At 43.2% G+C, this 14,738-nt stretch overlaps 1 protein-coding gene across 2 annotated transcripts in view; it reads right to left on the bottom strand.

Moving 5' to 3' along the window:
• Hdhd2 (haloacid dehalogenase like hydrolase domain containing 2) overlaps positions 1-14,523 on the bottom strand; it is a 34,524-nt gene extending 20,001 nt beyond the window's left edge. For both annotated transcript variants that reach the window (XM_031366072.1, XM_031366073.1), the window contains exons 1-3: positions 14,449-14,523; positions 5,685-5,795; positions 1,343-1,551 (exon numbers count right to left, since the gene is read on the bottom strand). In XM_031366072.1, the coding sequence (XP_031221932.1) occupies positions 1,343-1,551; positions 5,685-5,785 (310 nt within the window). In that variant the 5' untranslated portion in view covers positions 5,786-5,795; positions 14,449-14,523. The remainder of the gene's footprint in view (positions 1-1,342; positions 1,552-5,684; positions 5,796-14,448) is intronic.
• Positions 14,524-14,738: the final 215 nt, after the last annotated feature.

The raw sequence follows: 14,738 nt of genomic DNA, 5'->3' as shown, positions 1-14,738 counted from the left end.
GTGTGGCCTGAGCATCACTGGGGCTCTGTCTGCGTGGCCTGAGCATCACTGGGGCTCTGTCTGCGTGGTATGCTGTAAACCACACCATTCTTTTCAATATCCAAATTATCTCTCACAGTTGGTTCTTACTGTTCTTCGGACATGCCCTCATCACGAGGTCTTCAGTAGTGTTCTTACTAACATAATGCACTGAGCAACCCTCATCCACGGCCTTTCTAGGCAGAGCCAGCCCTTTCCCGGGAGTGACAAGAGGGGAAGGCAGCAGACGCCTGAGTGTGAGCACTGTGCTATGCTGGTTAACGGCACAGTCAGGGGAAGGCCTACATAGCCTATAAACGTTCAGGGGTGGTAATACATTTATTTCTCAGCTAAATGCAGTCAAAGTTGGTTTCTGGTTCTTAGAAGTAATAATTCTAACTGATGTACTGGTATATTTCCTACTAGCATAGGTTTGGAGGTCCTGGCCAACCTGTAAAGCTATCACATGGCATTGTAATAAAAATATTCACACCTATTTTTGCATATTGTATCCTTTTACAAAGCCTCATCTATAAAATAGTATACCAGAGCTTCATATAACATTCATAGAACATTCATAGAACATTCATAGAACATTCATACAACAGCCATACAACGTTCATACAACGTTCATACAACATTCATATAACATTCATTGCTCTACAGTCACTTTTCCACAGTGAGTACAAGTGACTCTTTATTGTGACAATTTCACAATCATTATGGAATAGCTGCATCATCTAGAATGACATCTATTGTTAAGAAGTCCAGGATTTACCTCATTTAAACAGGTTGAGAGAGCACATCCTGGATTAAGAATTATAATACTCAAAAGAACCATTTTAAAACATGCTCGTGATTCACTGACAGACTCCTAATTTGGAATGATCTAAGTACCATTAAAAATCCAACAACTCAAACAGATAATGCAGCTTAGCTCCCAAAGTGAGCACTGTAGATGGTGCTCAGAAAGGTTTGAGAAACATCAGCTCAGATTCAAATTCTATCAACACAGCAGGGGACTTGGGACAGTCCAATTCAGGGGTGCAGAGCAGCTCTTACCCTAGGCTGCAGCAGCAACTAACTTGGTAGAGCTGACTGACCAATTGCTAGAGGGTAAGTCACTGTACTGCTATGGCAAGGTTGTTTTCATTTTGTCTGTCTGTTTTGCGGACCATTTCAGTAAGAGGAATATCCGAGTAGATGCCTGTTCTGCATGGTTTCAGGGAGCTCTATGTGAATATCCGAGTAGATGCCTCTTCACATGATTTCAGGGAGCCCTATGTGAAGAACTTGTTTTTAACTTCTCCCAAATCTCTCTCACCTGTGAAATCAGGCAGTGCACGGTCATCAACCAGTAGCATGGGTCTGACTTGCTTCTGCTCTATTAAGTTTCGGGCTGCTGTCAGGGAAGTAAATATTTCATCTTCAGAGATATCAAACTCCAGTTTTTTCAATCTTTCCAGTAGGTCTTTCTTGCTCTCTTTGGTTGTATTGGTCACAAACCGAACCATCACAGAAGCGGCACGCAACCTGGAAAAGTCAGATTCAGAAGTGCAGCTTTCACCTCCTAGTCCACAAAGCCTCGTACGTAAGCTGGCAAGTGTTAGGGCGTGAGCACACGTCACTGTGCTGTTCTAGACAAGGGTTGTTTTGCTTTTATTCTACTCAGAATGCTTACAAATGATCTACACCCTGTGGGCAGTGTCTCACCTCCAAAAGCTGGAATGTCAAACTTCGAAAGCTAGCTCCACTTTGTGGGAGCTTCTGGACTTTAGCTGCCCTTGGGGGGCTGAGGTGTTTAGTAAGGACATGACACCACACTGTCCTCACAGGGTCTAGAGGTGAGCTATCTTAAGGATCATCCCCTGATGTGACATGACAAAACTAACACTCATGGCGGCAAGTAACTGCAGCTGCATTCCACTAGGTAGCTATGGGGCCATGGCAAGGTTTCCTGTATCCTGCCAGTGTTTTATAGCTCTTACTAAAAGAACAGAGGGTGCCACAGTTATTAGAGACTTGTGAAATGAACTGGAAGAAAGGGACAGAAAAACCCAAACTAAGATGTTAGCAGAGCCAGGCAGTGGTGGCACACACCTTTAATCCCAGCACTTGGGAGGCAGAGGCAGGAGGATCTCTGAGACCAGCCTGGACTACAGAGTAAGTTTCAGGACAGCCAGGGCTATACAGAGAAACCCTGTCTCGAAAAACCAAACAAAAGAAAAAAAAAGATGTTAGCAGAGGTAGCTACACACCAGTGGGTTGCTATACATATAAACAGAAACCACTTGGACAGCTCAGAGAGATGCTCAGAACTCATTTTCTTGTCAGACCCAGCAGCCTGGAGAAGAATGGAAAGTTTGAAGCTGCCTGAGCCATACAGTGAGCTCGAGGCCAGTCTGCTCTAACAGCAAGTGTGTAAGTAATACCCACACTCAGGATTGATTTGATTCCATGATCTGGTTTTGAATAATAAACTGGGATTATTTCAGAGAAACAATTTGTGAATCTAGACTTCTTTAGAAATATTTTCTCACTTCAATATGTTAAACATTGTTTCAACATAAAATCTAAAGATAATTATAATTTAGCTATAATTTAGAATTCACATTAATAGCCTGTTGCTTTTAATGTCTTCCTCAGGAGGTTACAAGGCATAAAAGTACTTGATATAATTTAAAGCAAGCAAATCAAACAGAAGAGAGTTTTAAGAATGTACCCACAGAACATAAAGTAAATTTATATGATTAAATAATCCACTGTGACCATGACAATCAAACAGAAGAGAGTTTTAGGAATGTACGCACAGAACATACAGTAAGTTTCCATGATTAAATCATCTACTGTGACCATGACTTCCTCTATTGCATCTGGATGGCAGCTTTTCAGGAGAACACATTTGTAGTTTATCTCACAAAAGACCTTACTACATTAACACGTCTATTATCTTAAAAATGAGCATTACTGTGGAATGACTACATCAGTTTTAATGAGTTTTTTTTAAAAAACAAAATTTTTTATGTAACTAGTCCCTCAACTTCCCTTGTCTGTTTCTATAGAAACCACAGTGGCAATGCCAGCACAGGGATCCTCCTTCAGGGAAACCTTCAGTGTCCCAGAAAGTTCAACAGACTGTCTCCTGCCTGGCAGAGTGGCGGGCTCAGGTTACAAAGCATCAGAGGTGTCACTGCTCGGCAGAGAGAGTGTTCTTTCAGTCTAAGCAGAAAGATCATCTTCAAAGCAATGAGACCTGGGGCTGAGGTGTGGTTTCCATGAACTTGTGGACAGAGATTTAAAGACAGGTGGGAAAGTAAGTTCTCTTTTCAACCCAGACCTCAGTGTTCAGTGTGGGTTTTTTGTTTTATGTTTTTTTTTTTTCCTGTTTTTTTGAGACAGGTTTTCTCGGTATAGCCCTGGCTGTCCTGGAACTCAGAAATCCACCTACCTCTGCCTCCCAAATGCTGGATTAAAGGTGTGCGCCACACTGCCCGGCCAGTGTGGGTTTTGATAAACGTATAAAGGAATATGATACTTCAGACAATCAAAGGTAATGAAGGTACTGACAATAGGTTTTCCTCTTGAACACAAGGTCTGTAGTTGAAGGTGTGTTACTGTGAATGAGTGGTGTTTATTTCAGCAAAGCTTCGGCAGATCCCACAGACCTGCAGTTCCTCAGTGTGGCCAACAGCTTACAGATGAATATTATCTGGGGTCACTCATGTTAAGAGAAGTGGCAGTGTCCATTCTAAAATGGATTCTGAAGTAAACTGCTTCTAGGAATTAATGTTAACAATCTTAGCAGGGACACTGATGTTGCCATCAGTGTTTATAATTCAAGTGTAGGTCAAAGAAAATCAACTAAAAGAATTGTGGGAGGCAGGGAAGGCAACTGGAGTGAACGTCAGCTCGCTCTTTCTAGCAGAAGGCGACCTGGGAGAGAGCGCGGGCTCTGGCTTTGGGGGAGTTCTGGTGTCTTGTATTAGTGATGGAGGAATCACAAAGGAAATCCCTTAGACAAAAAACTAGACTTTAAATAATTCTGCCTAAATTAACATATTTTTATAAACCCTCTTTTATACTTTGTACAAAGTCAGCATGAATTTTTGGCTCAGTTTCTCTAGTGTTTTCTATGGAGGAAATAAAAATTAAATTTAGCTGTTAAAAATAAATAGAACTGGGGATGTATCTCGGTTGGAAGAGTGCCTACCTAGCGCGTACAAACCCCTGGCTTCTACTCCACAGACTGCATGAGCTGGGGGTGGTGGCACACATCTGCAATTCCAGCCCCTGAGACATTCAAGTGGGAGGTTGAGAAGGGCAAGGCTATCTCTGGCTACATTTTGAGTCCAAGGCCAGCCTGGGATACTAGAAAAAGCAAGAAAGCAAGCGCTAGGATGTCTAGTCACAGACACTCACAGGTCAGCTGACACCCAGGTGGTATTTGGTTTTAAATAAAGCCCATCCTTCCTTCAATTACAAACTTAACATCATGACTCTAAATGAGAATGCCAGCTGCACCCGATGGGCACAGGCACACTGGCATCTGATGCATGGCTCTAAGTGGCAGCACATGCTGGGGAGGATGAAGCCTGTACTGCTGCTGCCCTCATACCCAGCAGTGCTGAGGCCTGTTGACAGATTTTCTTATGAACAGTACATGGTGGACATTCTGGAGTTTGAAAATGACAAATACCAAATTTTAAACCGATGATTTTGAAAACCTCTAACTTTTTTCAGGATGAATACACTTAATAGTAAATTTTTTTTTCATGACATCCAGAAGCAAATATCCATACTTGGCTCACCTTGTGTACATATGTGTATATGTGCACGTGTGTTCATGCATATGGCCAGAGGACCACCTCGGATGTTATTGCTTTAGCACTGTCTACCTCTTTTGAGACGAGGTCTCCCAATAGCCTGAGGCTTGCAGATCTGGCTAGGCTGGCCCGTCAGGAAGCCCCAGGATGCACCACAGCTGCCTTTAAGTGGTGCTGGGTCCTGAGGTTTGCAGAGCGAGCACTGTGTTCAGTGAGCACGTCTAGCCCCTAAGCTCTCTTTACCATGCTTTTCTCGTGTATCCTCTGCTTGTTTCTAGACCTGCTTAGTATTATACTTGGTGAATCAGAAATATAGTCTTTAATCTTTGGAAGGATTAAATGTACTTGACAGAAATCTTTCAAAAATTCCAAGTCTTTCAACCAAGCATTACTTTTAACAGTTGCAAATTCAGTATTTGATCTTAGGTGATCAGGAGGCAGAATGTGTGCTTATATATGTATTCAGTTAGATCCCAGGACTCATGTGATTTTTTTTTCCCCAATGCTATTCATTCTGTAGTTTTAGAATTAAATTACTATTTTAGTTTCTTGAGTCTTCATCTCCAAATTTACATTATCGGCTTTAAAAAACCAGAGTGGGGAGGGGGAAGGGGGGGAGAGAATAAAAAGACTAGAGCAAAAGGCCAAGCCTAATAAAGCAGGGAGAACAGCGTTGGGAGGAAATTACAAGGCATACATCTTCTAGCTAGACCCAAGGCAGTTCCGCCATGTATGGTGAGCTGGTGAGATGCCATCTTAAGGCCATCCATTTAGCTAATGATCCGCCTTGGTAAAGCGGCAGTTAAAAACGTATTTGTCATCTGAACCTGGAGGATAGCTTGCCTTTTAAGAGCTTCCTGTGCGCCTGGCACAGCTGCATCTTCAATGTGAAGTGTGCCACTGAGATCTACCAAAACAGCTTTTAACACACGGCGCGCTGCCATCCTTCATTCCCTAGGAGAGAGCAAATGAAATTAAAAATACAGTTTAACAAACAATGGACAATTAAAAACTGGTAAGCAATCAAAAATACCATTCACATCCAGAAAGATATTGCTTAGTGTTAAGCTGCTTCTCTTTTGGAAAAAATATTATTTAAAAAAATCAAAACCCACCATTTAATGCATGAAACTTTTATAATGCTTAGGTTTTTATATATCTTCTTTTTAATCGAGTTAAAACTTGGAAAGATAATGTTAGAATGAGATGCTACGACTGACTTTTAGGTTTCTCGAATAACTCTGCTAATACATGCTTTATTTTTAAGTATAAGAATAATGAATACACAGACACGAACAGTACATTAGTAAGGTCCTTTCATCCTTGGTTGTGAACAATTAAAACATTTTAATTGCCACTGCTACATTCTAAACAGGAGCTGCCTGTAAATTCCTATAAATAACCTATAAGTTGAGGAGAAAATCAAGTTCTATAGTAAAAATAAGATGTGTGGTGTGTGTGTGTGTGTGGATATGTGTATGTGTGCACGTGTGTGTGGTGTGGTGTGCATGTGTGATGTGTGTGTGTGGACTTCAAGCATGCAAGGCAAGCATGCTGTCAATAAGCTGCATTTCTAGCTCCATGCTGCAAATTTTAAAAATCGTATCCTCACTTTCTAATGTAGGCAACTTTACTTTGCAAATTTTCTCCTCAAACTTGTTAAATAAATACTTCATTGTTTACATTGTTTAACAAGGTCTTGTTATACAGCCCAGTCTAACCTTGAATTTATAATCCTCCTGCCTCCTAAGAGCTGGGGTTACAGCCCTGTGCTACCATATCTATTATTTATTACACAAGGATAAATTTGGGTTATAGATCATTAGTAAAGGGGACTTAAAATATAGAGGCTTAAGAAGAGGAATGAGATTTGATTTAGTTGCAACTTAGGGTTTGCTCTCACTATGTAGCCCCACCTGACCTGGAACCACTCTGTAGACCATTTTCCTCCAGTATTAGAACAATATTCCTGCTTCTGTATCCCAATGCCTGCATTATATGCATTTGCCACCGTGCCTGGTGATTTATAGGTTCTTTTTAAACTTGGGGATTACTCATTTTCCCATTTGTTTCTTATCTTTTCTAGCTGTCTTAGGTTACTACAGAAACTCGGGGAGCAAAGGGTTTATTCAGCTTTGCATTTCCACAGCACTGTTTACCAGTGAAGGAAGTCAGGACAGGAACTCAAACAGGGTAGGATCCTAGAGACAGGAGCTGATGCAGAGGCCATGGATGGGGTTTTTGTTCCAGGGAGCCTTTGGATTCAGATGTCCTTTCCAAGGTTTCCCCAACCACCACCTCAGGCTATGACATGGGACATTTTGTCATAGGTCTCCCACAAGGCTGGGAAATGGCCAACACTGAGTCTAAACCCGATCTTCAGTCACCCCTGCTACAAAATTTTTCCAAAACACCTTTGTTCTATGGCCTGGCTTCAGTAAATGGCCACCAGAGAGCATTCTTTTCTTCCTCCCTCTCTCTCTCTCTCTCTCTCTCTCTCTCTCTCTCTCTCTCTCTCTCTCTCTCTCTCTCTCTCTCTCTCTCTTTGTTTTTTTTCGAGACAGGGTTTCTCTGTGTAGCCCTGGCTGTCCTGGAACTCACTCTGTAGACCAGGCTGGCCTCGAACTCAGAAATCTGCCTGCCTCTGCCTCCCAAGTGCTGGAATTAAAGGCGTGCAACACCACTGCCCAGCCAGAGAGCATTCTTAGTATTAACATCCTCCATGATCTTAAAATTTCTGCTGCTTTATGGGCAAATGGTATGAACTCCCTTCTGTCCAGGTGTGTTGGGAACTGCACCCTTGTTCCTCCTCTGTAGCCAATATTCTAAGCTTCCGGTCCTACTAGCAACAATGGTCACTCCAGCAGACTCCTTGCCTCCAAGTCCCCTCCCTTGACCAAGCCCCACCTCCCCCCTACCCCCATCACACACACTTCTTCCTTCGACACACTCACTTGTTTTTAGCTATAATGGTCACTCCAAACTAGGCTGCTAATCTAATCCTCCTTAGGTATGTATGGATCACTTGTCTGTGAATTTGATTCTAAACTCCAGAGCCTGATTCTTCAGCCTGCTGTGTCCTCCACATGGCCCTGGCTCTTCAATGCCCCTCCCCTCTTCCTTTCAGCTTGCCTAAGGTCCAGCAGTTCCCTCCTCCTGGTAGCCTCCCATTTCTCCTCACCCATCAGGCAAGGTCACACTCACTTCCAGGATACTGACCATAGATCTGCCCAGCCTGGTGGGGAGGCCTCAATGCTCATGTACTGAGCACATCAGCCTTGCCAACACTCCTTAACAACTGGTCACTCTAGTCCCTCCAAAACCCACAGCTTCCTTAAGCCCATGCCTGGGCCACAACAATCGTTTCCCACTTGCACCCAGCGATCTGATCCCATCTGCCACCCTGGGTCCCTAAACTTGTTCCAACTGCATCACTTCAACAGTCCCACCTCCTCACTGACATGGCTCCAAAAAAGCCTCTCCTTCAGCCTGATGTGCCACACTGTTAATAACCAAATAAGCTACAATACAATTCGTGACCTTGTAATAACAGTTCCCTCAGCCAAAGTCCTAAAAGCAAAAAAATCTGCCATTTTCCAAGCTTATTAACCCTTTCTGGTCCTAACCCTAAAGTTTAAACATATCATTCAAGCACTTATTATAAACTGTTAAACATAATTAAAACATAAAATTATCGACTACCTTATAAAGAATCATATTCATTAATATGTTCATAACTATACTTATAATCATAATTAACAAAATAAGCTATATTCAGCTTTCTCTCTATATTTTCAAAGTCAAAACAAAAACTAAATGGCCAAAAACCAAACGTTTGTCTATTTAGATAAACTTTAGATACACAAATCGTTCTCAAACACTTCAAAAATCTACAGAATATGGCATTTAAAATGTTTAATAAAAAAGCATTTTGTGCCGGGCGGTGGTGGCGCATGCCTTTAATCCCAGCACTTGGGAGGCAGGGGCAGGCGGATTTCTGAGTTCGAGACCAGCCTGGTCTACAGAGTGAGTTCCAGGACAGCCAGGGCTGCACAGAGAAACCCTGTCTCGAGAAACCAAAGCATTTTGTAGTGAGGAGACACACAGGTTCCTGACAGTGGGCACAGAAGAACCTCCACCCGAAGCTTGCTTTAAATGTGGCAAAGACAGACCCTGGGCTATAAACTGCCTTTGCCTTGACTGCTGACAGCACACTGTCCAAACTATGACAGGTAAGACACTGGGAAGTTGACTAACTAGCTTTGCCTAGACAAAGTTGGTCAGTTCTTCTTCACAGTCCTGCTTCACAAAAGTCCCTGTCAGATTTTCTGGGCCTGTTGGCCAAAATGGATGTCCCACTGACCACAGAGGAACCTTGGATGACTGACTATCCAGGTAGCCCAGTGTCTGTGTCATTTTTAAAACTTGCAGGCTCCTTGCTCAGATAAAATTTATCATTCTAGGGTCTCTGATAGGCTTGAAGATCAATTTAGGGACAAAAACCAAGGCTTCAGCTGCCTTCTCGGGCCTCAAGCTTCGTTCTCCTAGAGCTGCCAGTACTAGGTCTACACACAGTTTACCTCATTACTAGACTCAAACAAACAAAATCAATATAACTTTTTGCTATTCCTTTATCTAAAGGAGCTAGCTTTGCAATGGCTATGCCCAATGGCCAGCCACCTGTGTCTAGTGGTAAATAGCTGGATAAAAAGAGACATAAAGTTTAGGTAAGATCTGAGGATATGAAAGCTTCTAAGAAAATGTTTGAGGTTCTGGGAAGGTGTTTTGAGGTTGATAAATGAAGTCATGAAGGATGTGAAGAAAAAAAAACTTGGATAGTGATAGGAAAGTGATTTAAGGTATATGGGAGAAATAAAAAATGCTACATTAAGTTCAGAGCTTCAATATTAATCAGAATTTAATTGTTTCCCAAGCCTTTACAAAGGATATGAATCTATTGCCTTTTCTATAGTATGGGTTTCAGTACAGATTACAAAAAATGATTGTAAACAATTCTTATAAGCTTCAAAAGGCCTTACAAAACTAGAAGGCTTTTAACCTCCTCATGATTTATAAGGGTGCATCTATATGTTTCTGGGAGAAAATGTTACTACTACATCAAGGTGTCTGGCATGGTAGAGACCCAGATCAAGTCATTCCACAAACTGAAGAACTCCACCAATACAACCAGGTCACCTCTCCATTCCCTGTTTTCTAAGTCTTAAGTCTTCACATGGCTAGCTCCATTCATAGGGTCTTCTCCCAGTACTTTGCCCTGTCCTCTTCCTCCAGGAGTAAAACTTCCCAAGTAACAGTCAACCAAATGCTCCATTGCTGTCCCTCTTCAGAAGGAATAGCAAGATCTGAATCGGCACCCCTATACCCAAAGAGGTCAGGATGTTAGGCTGGAACCCTGGCCCATCGCCTGCACAAGTTAGAAAACCCTCCATCCCCCAACCCCACTGGCAGAGAAAACTCCGGTCTGCTTAAGAAAACTCAGGGCTAACAAGTCATCACTCATCTGTTTCTGGTAACCCACCCAAGAGTGCCTGCCGAGGGGCTCAGTTCTTGACCATGTGTGCACACCATCCCAGGTCCTAGTTGGCACATCATCACTCCTCCCCTAAGGTAAAACCCCCTTGCTTTAACCTGGAAGTGCGACTTTACTGACCTCCACCTGTGAGATCAGTGAACCCACCTGAGAGCTGCCTCCTAATAAATTTGCCGTTATCTACTTTTAATCTGGTCTACTCTGACCTATATCTGCCTCACTGAGGAAAATGGCTATCAGTGTGTACACTTAGCAATTTCCCTATCATGATAGATGTATACACATTACTACAGGTAGATCTGGACATTTATTTTTACTACTGTATTTTACTACATAAATGCACTATAGCTATGTTATCCTAAGCATAAGTAATTTAGTTTTACTATTTTATTTTACTACAAAGCACACCTATCCACAAGTTTGCATATTTCCTTCTGGATACCTATATGTACTTCTGCGGGGTCTTGCTGGGTCTGAAGGTGTACAGTCATCCTATCCTTATAGAATACTTTCAAGTTGCAATCACGGTCATTTTATACACTCAGCATAAAACTCCATACAAGAATTTGTTGAGAAAAATGCAGGGTGCGGTGGTCCAGGCCTATAATGCTAGCTCCAGAGTTCAATAGCATCCTCAGTTATCTATTTTACTTGAGGCCAACCTTGCTTTTTTGGAGCTTCACACATGTGAGAGGGAAGGAAAACAGAACTTAGATGTTCCAGTCAAACTTTAAAATACTCATTTCTTCAGATAGCCCTATGAAGCCTTGGTCATTCATATCTGCCAGGTTCCCTATCCTCTTTATAATTCCTGTTAGCGGAACCACAAACCAATACTTGACAGAAGAAACACCTGGTATCAATGGACTTGGTCCCAAGAGCCCTTAGAGATGCCACTGTGCAAACATCCTAAAGCAGTACAGTCTTGTATACAGCCATTCCCTCCTAGTAGATAACTGGAATCATCTTTCAATACAGTACCTAAACCAATGTAAATCCTGTGCACAGTTGTTATACTGAATCCTTCAGGGAATAATGACAAGAACTTCATATTGTTTAGCATAAACAAAATTTTATTTCTCCTTTAGAATATTTCTTATCCTCATTCCTTCTCTCCCTTTTTCCTTCCTTTCTGGTACGTCTAGAACACAGCCCAAGCTGGCCTTGTACTTGTGAATCTGTCTCCTGAGTGATGGAATTACTGGCGCCTACCACTGCATCTGGCTTTTTTTGGAGTAGTTCTGAGCTGCAGTTGTTTGGATGTGTAGATACATCCAATGTATGTATGCAGACGTGAAGGACTAAATTAGAACCTAGATAAAATATTAAGGCTTAGATGGACTTAAGGCCTAGGTAACTGTCACCTCTCTAACCTGCCATTATAAGGAAACTTTTTTTTTTTTTTTTTTTTTTTTTTTTGGTTTTTTGAGATGCGCTTTCTCTGTATAGCCCTGGCTGTCCTGGAACTCACTCTGTAGACCAGGCTGGCCTCAAACTCAGAAATCCACCTGCCTCTGCCTCCCAAGTGCTGGGATTAAAGGCGTGCGCCACCACTGCCCGGCATAAGGAAACTTTCTAATGCCAAGATTGATTACATACTGTTATGTTCTATGCCCTTAGAAACCAATCATGATAGGAGTCAGTAGAACTACTTTGTAAAGTTACCCACAATAATCTTGGATTCAAACCACCCACCGAACAGCACCTTCTGCACCTATGTATAAGCTTTTATGGTATATAAGAAACTACTTAGAATAAGACATCCATTTTGAGTAGTGGTTTAGTAAAGTTTAAGTTCCCAAGACCTCTCTGGGAACTGATATCCCACTTGGCAGAAAGAGACATATATGTGGGTAACTGACATCCTGGTTACAAGTTAAGAGATGAATATTAGACAAGGCAAGTCTCATGCCACAGTTGAATACTCCAACCAATGGGAGCAAGATAAAGTATTCAACAAAGACATGTTCCTAAGGAAGTCCCCATTCCTAAATGCTGATTGGTGTAATTAACTTGGCACAGATGTTGTGGCTTAAAAACCCTGTAGAATCTTAACTCAGTTCCAGAACCTGGACCATGGCCCTGGTTGAGCAGTCCTGGTGCTCGATAAACGAGCCCTGTCTGACTGAGATCAGTGTTCTTGTGGCTTGTGAAGCAATTCTTGGACCCCAACAATAAATGAGTATTAACCTGGAAAGAAATAATAAGGGCTTCAAAGGTAGTCCACAATATTGTTCTAATCTGGAACCAACATTGACCATTACCCCTAGTTTGAACAAATTACACACTAATTTCTCCTGGAAGAGTTATACACAGGGGAATCTCTGAGGCAGGATGGGGGAGGGGCACAAACCAACCAAACAAAGAAAAAAAATATTCAAAGAAAAACCATAAATGGCTACTAGAAACTGTTCAGTGCAAAGAAGAATGGCACATTTACTTTTAGGACAAAGCAGAACTGATCCAAATACTCCGAAGTCCAGTTGCCCCACATCTACATCACTAGGGACAGTTCAGACTTTACCCCAAAGCTGCTCTTTTCTTTGTAAACGGTGGGTGGATGGCAGTCCTAGTAGTCTAGATGCTAAATCCAGCCAGTCCAACCACCTTTGGTTTTCTGTCTAACTTTTCTTATCTTTAAAGCAATCTTAGTTTTAAAATCACCTCCTACCCTCTGTAAGGACAGCACAGGCCTCCTTTCTCATTGTCTCGATCCAGTCCCAGACATTTCCTGGAACTCAGGAGCCCCAGTTGAGAAGAACAACAAAGGGGGGTGAACATGCCTGGGTTAGAACCTGCCCACATGAACTCGGAGATTTTTAGCCGCGTAGCCTGTTCCTTCACTGCTGAGAGTATCAAACCCCCATGAACAACTGTTTCACACTTGGGAAGAAGGGTTTCTGAATCTGAGGTTGAGGAGGAGAGAGAGTACATAACGATGCGATTAGGGCTATAGAAAAATCACCAAGATAAACACAATCCAAGGGTTGGGGATTTGAGAAAACATATCAAAGCAAAGGTATTTGTGGCATATAATTTTAGAAACTTGTGTAAATCTGATAAATCATCAGATCTCAAAAAAAAAATCATTCTCATGGAAGATTCGAGTTTTTTATGTCATCTGGATGTTCCGAATTTAAAATGCGTCTCTTCTCTGTACAGTTCCCGACATTTTGGGAAACCACTGTGTTGTGCATCAATAAATAGTATTATTCATCCAGCCATTCTCCTAATGTCTTTCCCATACCCTCAAACTGAAGTACAAACAATGAACAGTGGTATAAAACGCGGTGTCTTCCACCTCTTTAACCGGTTTAACTTCTCACTCATACCAGTCTGCTCAGTCTATGAAGCTTGGCAGCTTGCTCAGTCTTTGAAGATTTCTGCTTCCCTCAAGGGTGCTGTGTGAAACTGCCCCTATCCTCCTCCATCCTTCTCCCCTCTGGCCACCTCCTTTAGGGCTCAGTCTCAGGTTATCATTTCCTCTGGTTAACTTCAACTTTCTCTCTGCGTCTGAGGGTCCTCAGTGCCCCACCTGCTTGCCTCTCCCACTAAACTAGAGCTCTGTACGTGGAAGGGCCATCGCCTTTTCCTCTGCGGACCCGCTAAAGTGACACTTAAATCAACTAAACGCATACATTTAGCTCTGAGCTGAGAAGACTTAAAACCAAGGGCCTCTTTTTTTTTTTTCCCAAACTCAACTGCAATAGCTTCCACCTCTCGAGGATGGCTTCTGCATTCTGCCCTAACTCGAGTTCCAGAGGCTGGAGAGGCTGGCGTCCACATTATCCAGGGCAGGACCGTAGCTAGGACGCCCGCACCGTAACCACCCGCCGAGGGAAACTGAGCCCGGACCCCGGGGAGAACAGTTCTGCGCGTGCGCACACCGCAGAGGGCCGGTCACCACAAGGACGCAGGGAGGCCCGGCCGGAGAAGCGCGATTCTCCAGGCAAGCGCAGGCGTTTCCCCGACCCGCTCGGAGGGCATGCTGCCTCCGGCAGGGGCGCGGCCGCCATCCCCAAGCCCTCCGCCTGTAGGTTGCGCGCGCCTCCTCACCCTCGCAGCCCCGCCGTCCTCTGGAAAGTCCCGCGCGCCGCCGAGCACGCCTCCCGACCCGGATGCAGTCCCGACGCGCCGGAAGTCCCGCCCAGCGTCCCAGCACGGCGTCCGGGTCTCCGATGCGGCCGCGGGGTTGTGGATGCTTCTGCGAATGCTCAGTTTAGAGCCCAGTACCGTAGCACCCTTGCTCAAACGTTACCCTCTGCCTTCTTCGCTTCCCTATTTCTTGTCCTCTTCAGAGGCCTTCATAATCCTTCAACATCCTACACCCCAGTTTACTTGAACAG

Source organism: Mastomys coucha, unplaced genomic scaffold (assembly GCF_008632895.1).
Source record: "Mastomys coucha isolate ucsf_1 unplaced genomic scaffold, UCSF_Mcou_1 pScaffold13, whole genome shotgun sequence".
Taxonomy (NCBI): Eukaryota; Metazoa; Chordata; class Mammalia; order Rodentia; family Muridae; genus Mastomys; species Mastomys coucha.
Note: the sequence above shows the minus strand (reverse complement) of the source record. Positions and strands in the feature narration are given on the sequence as shown.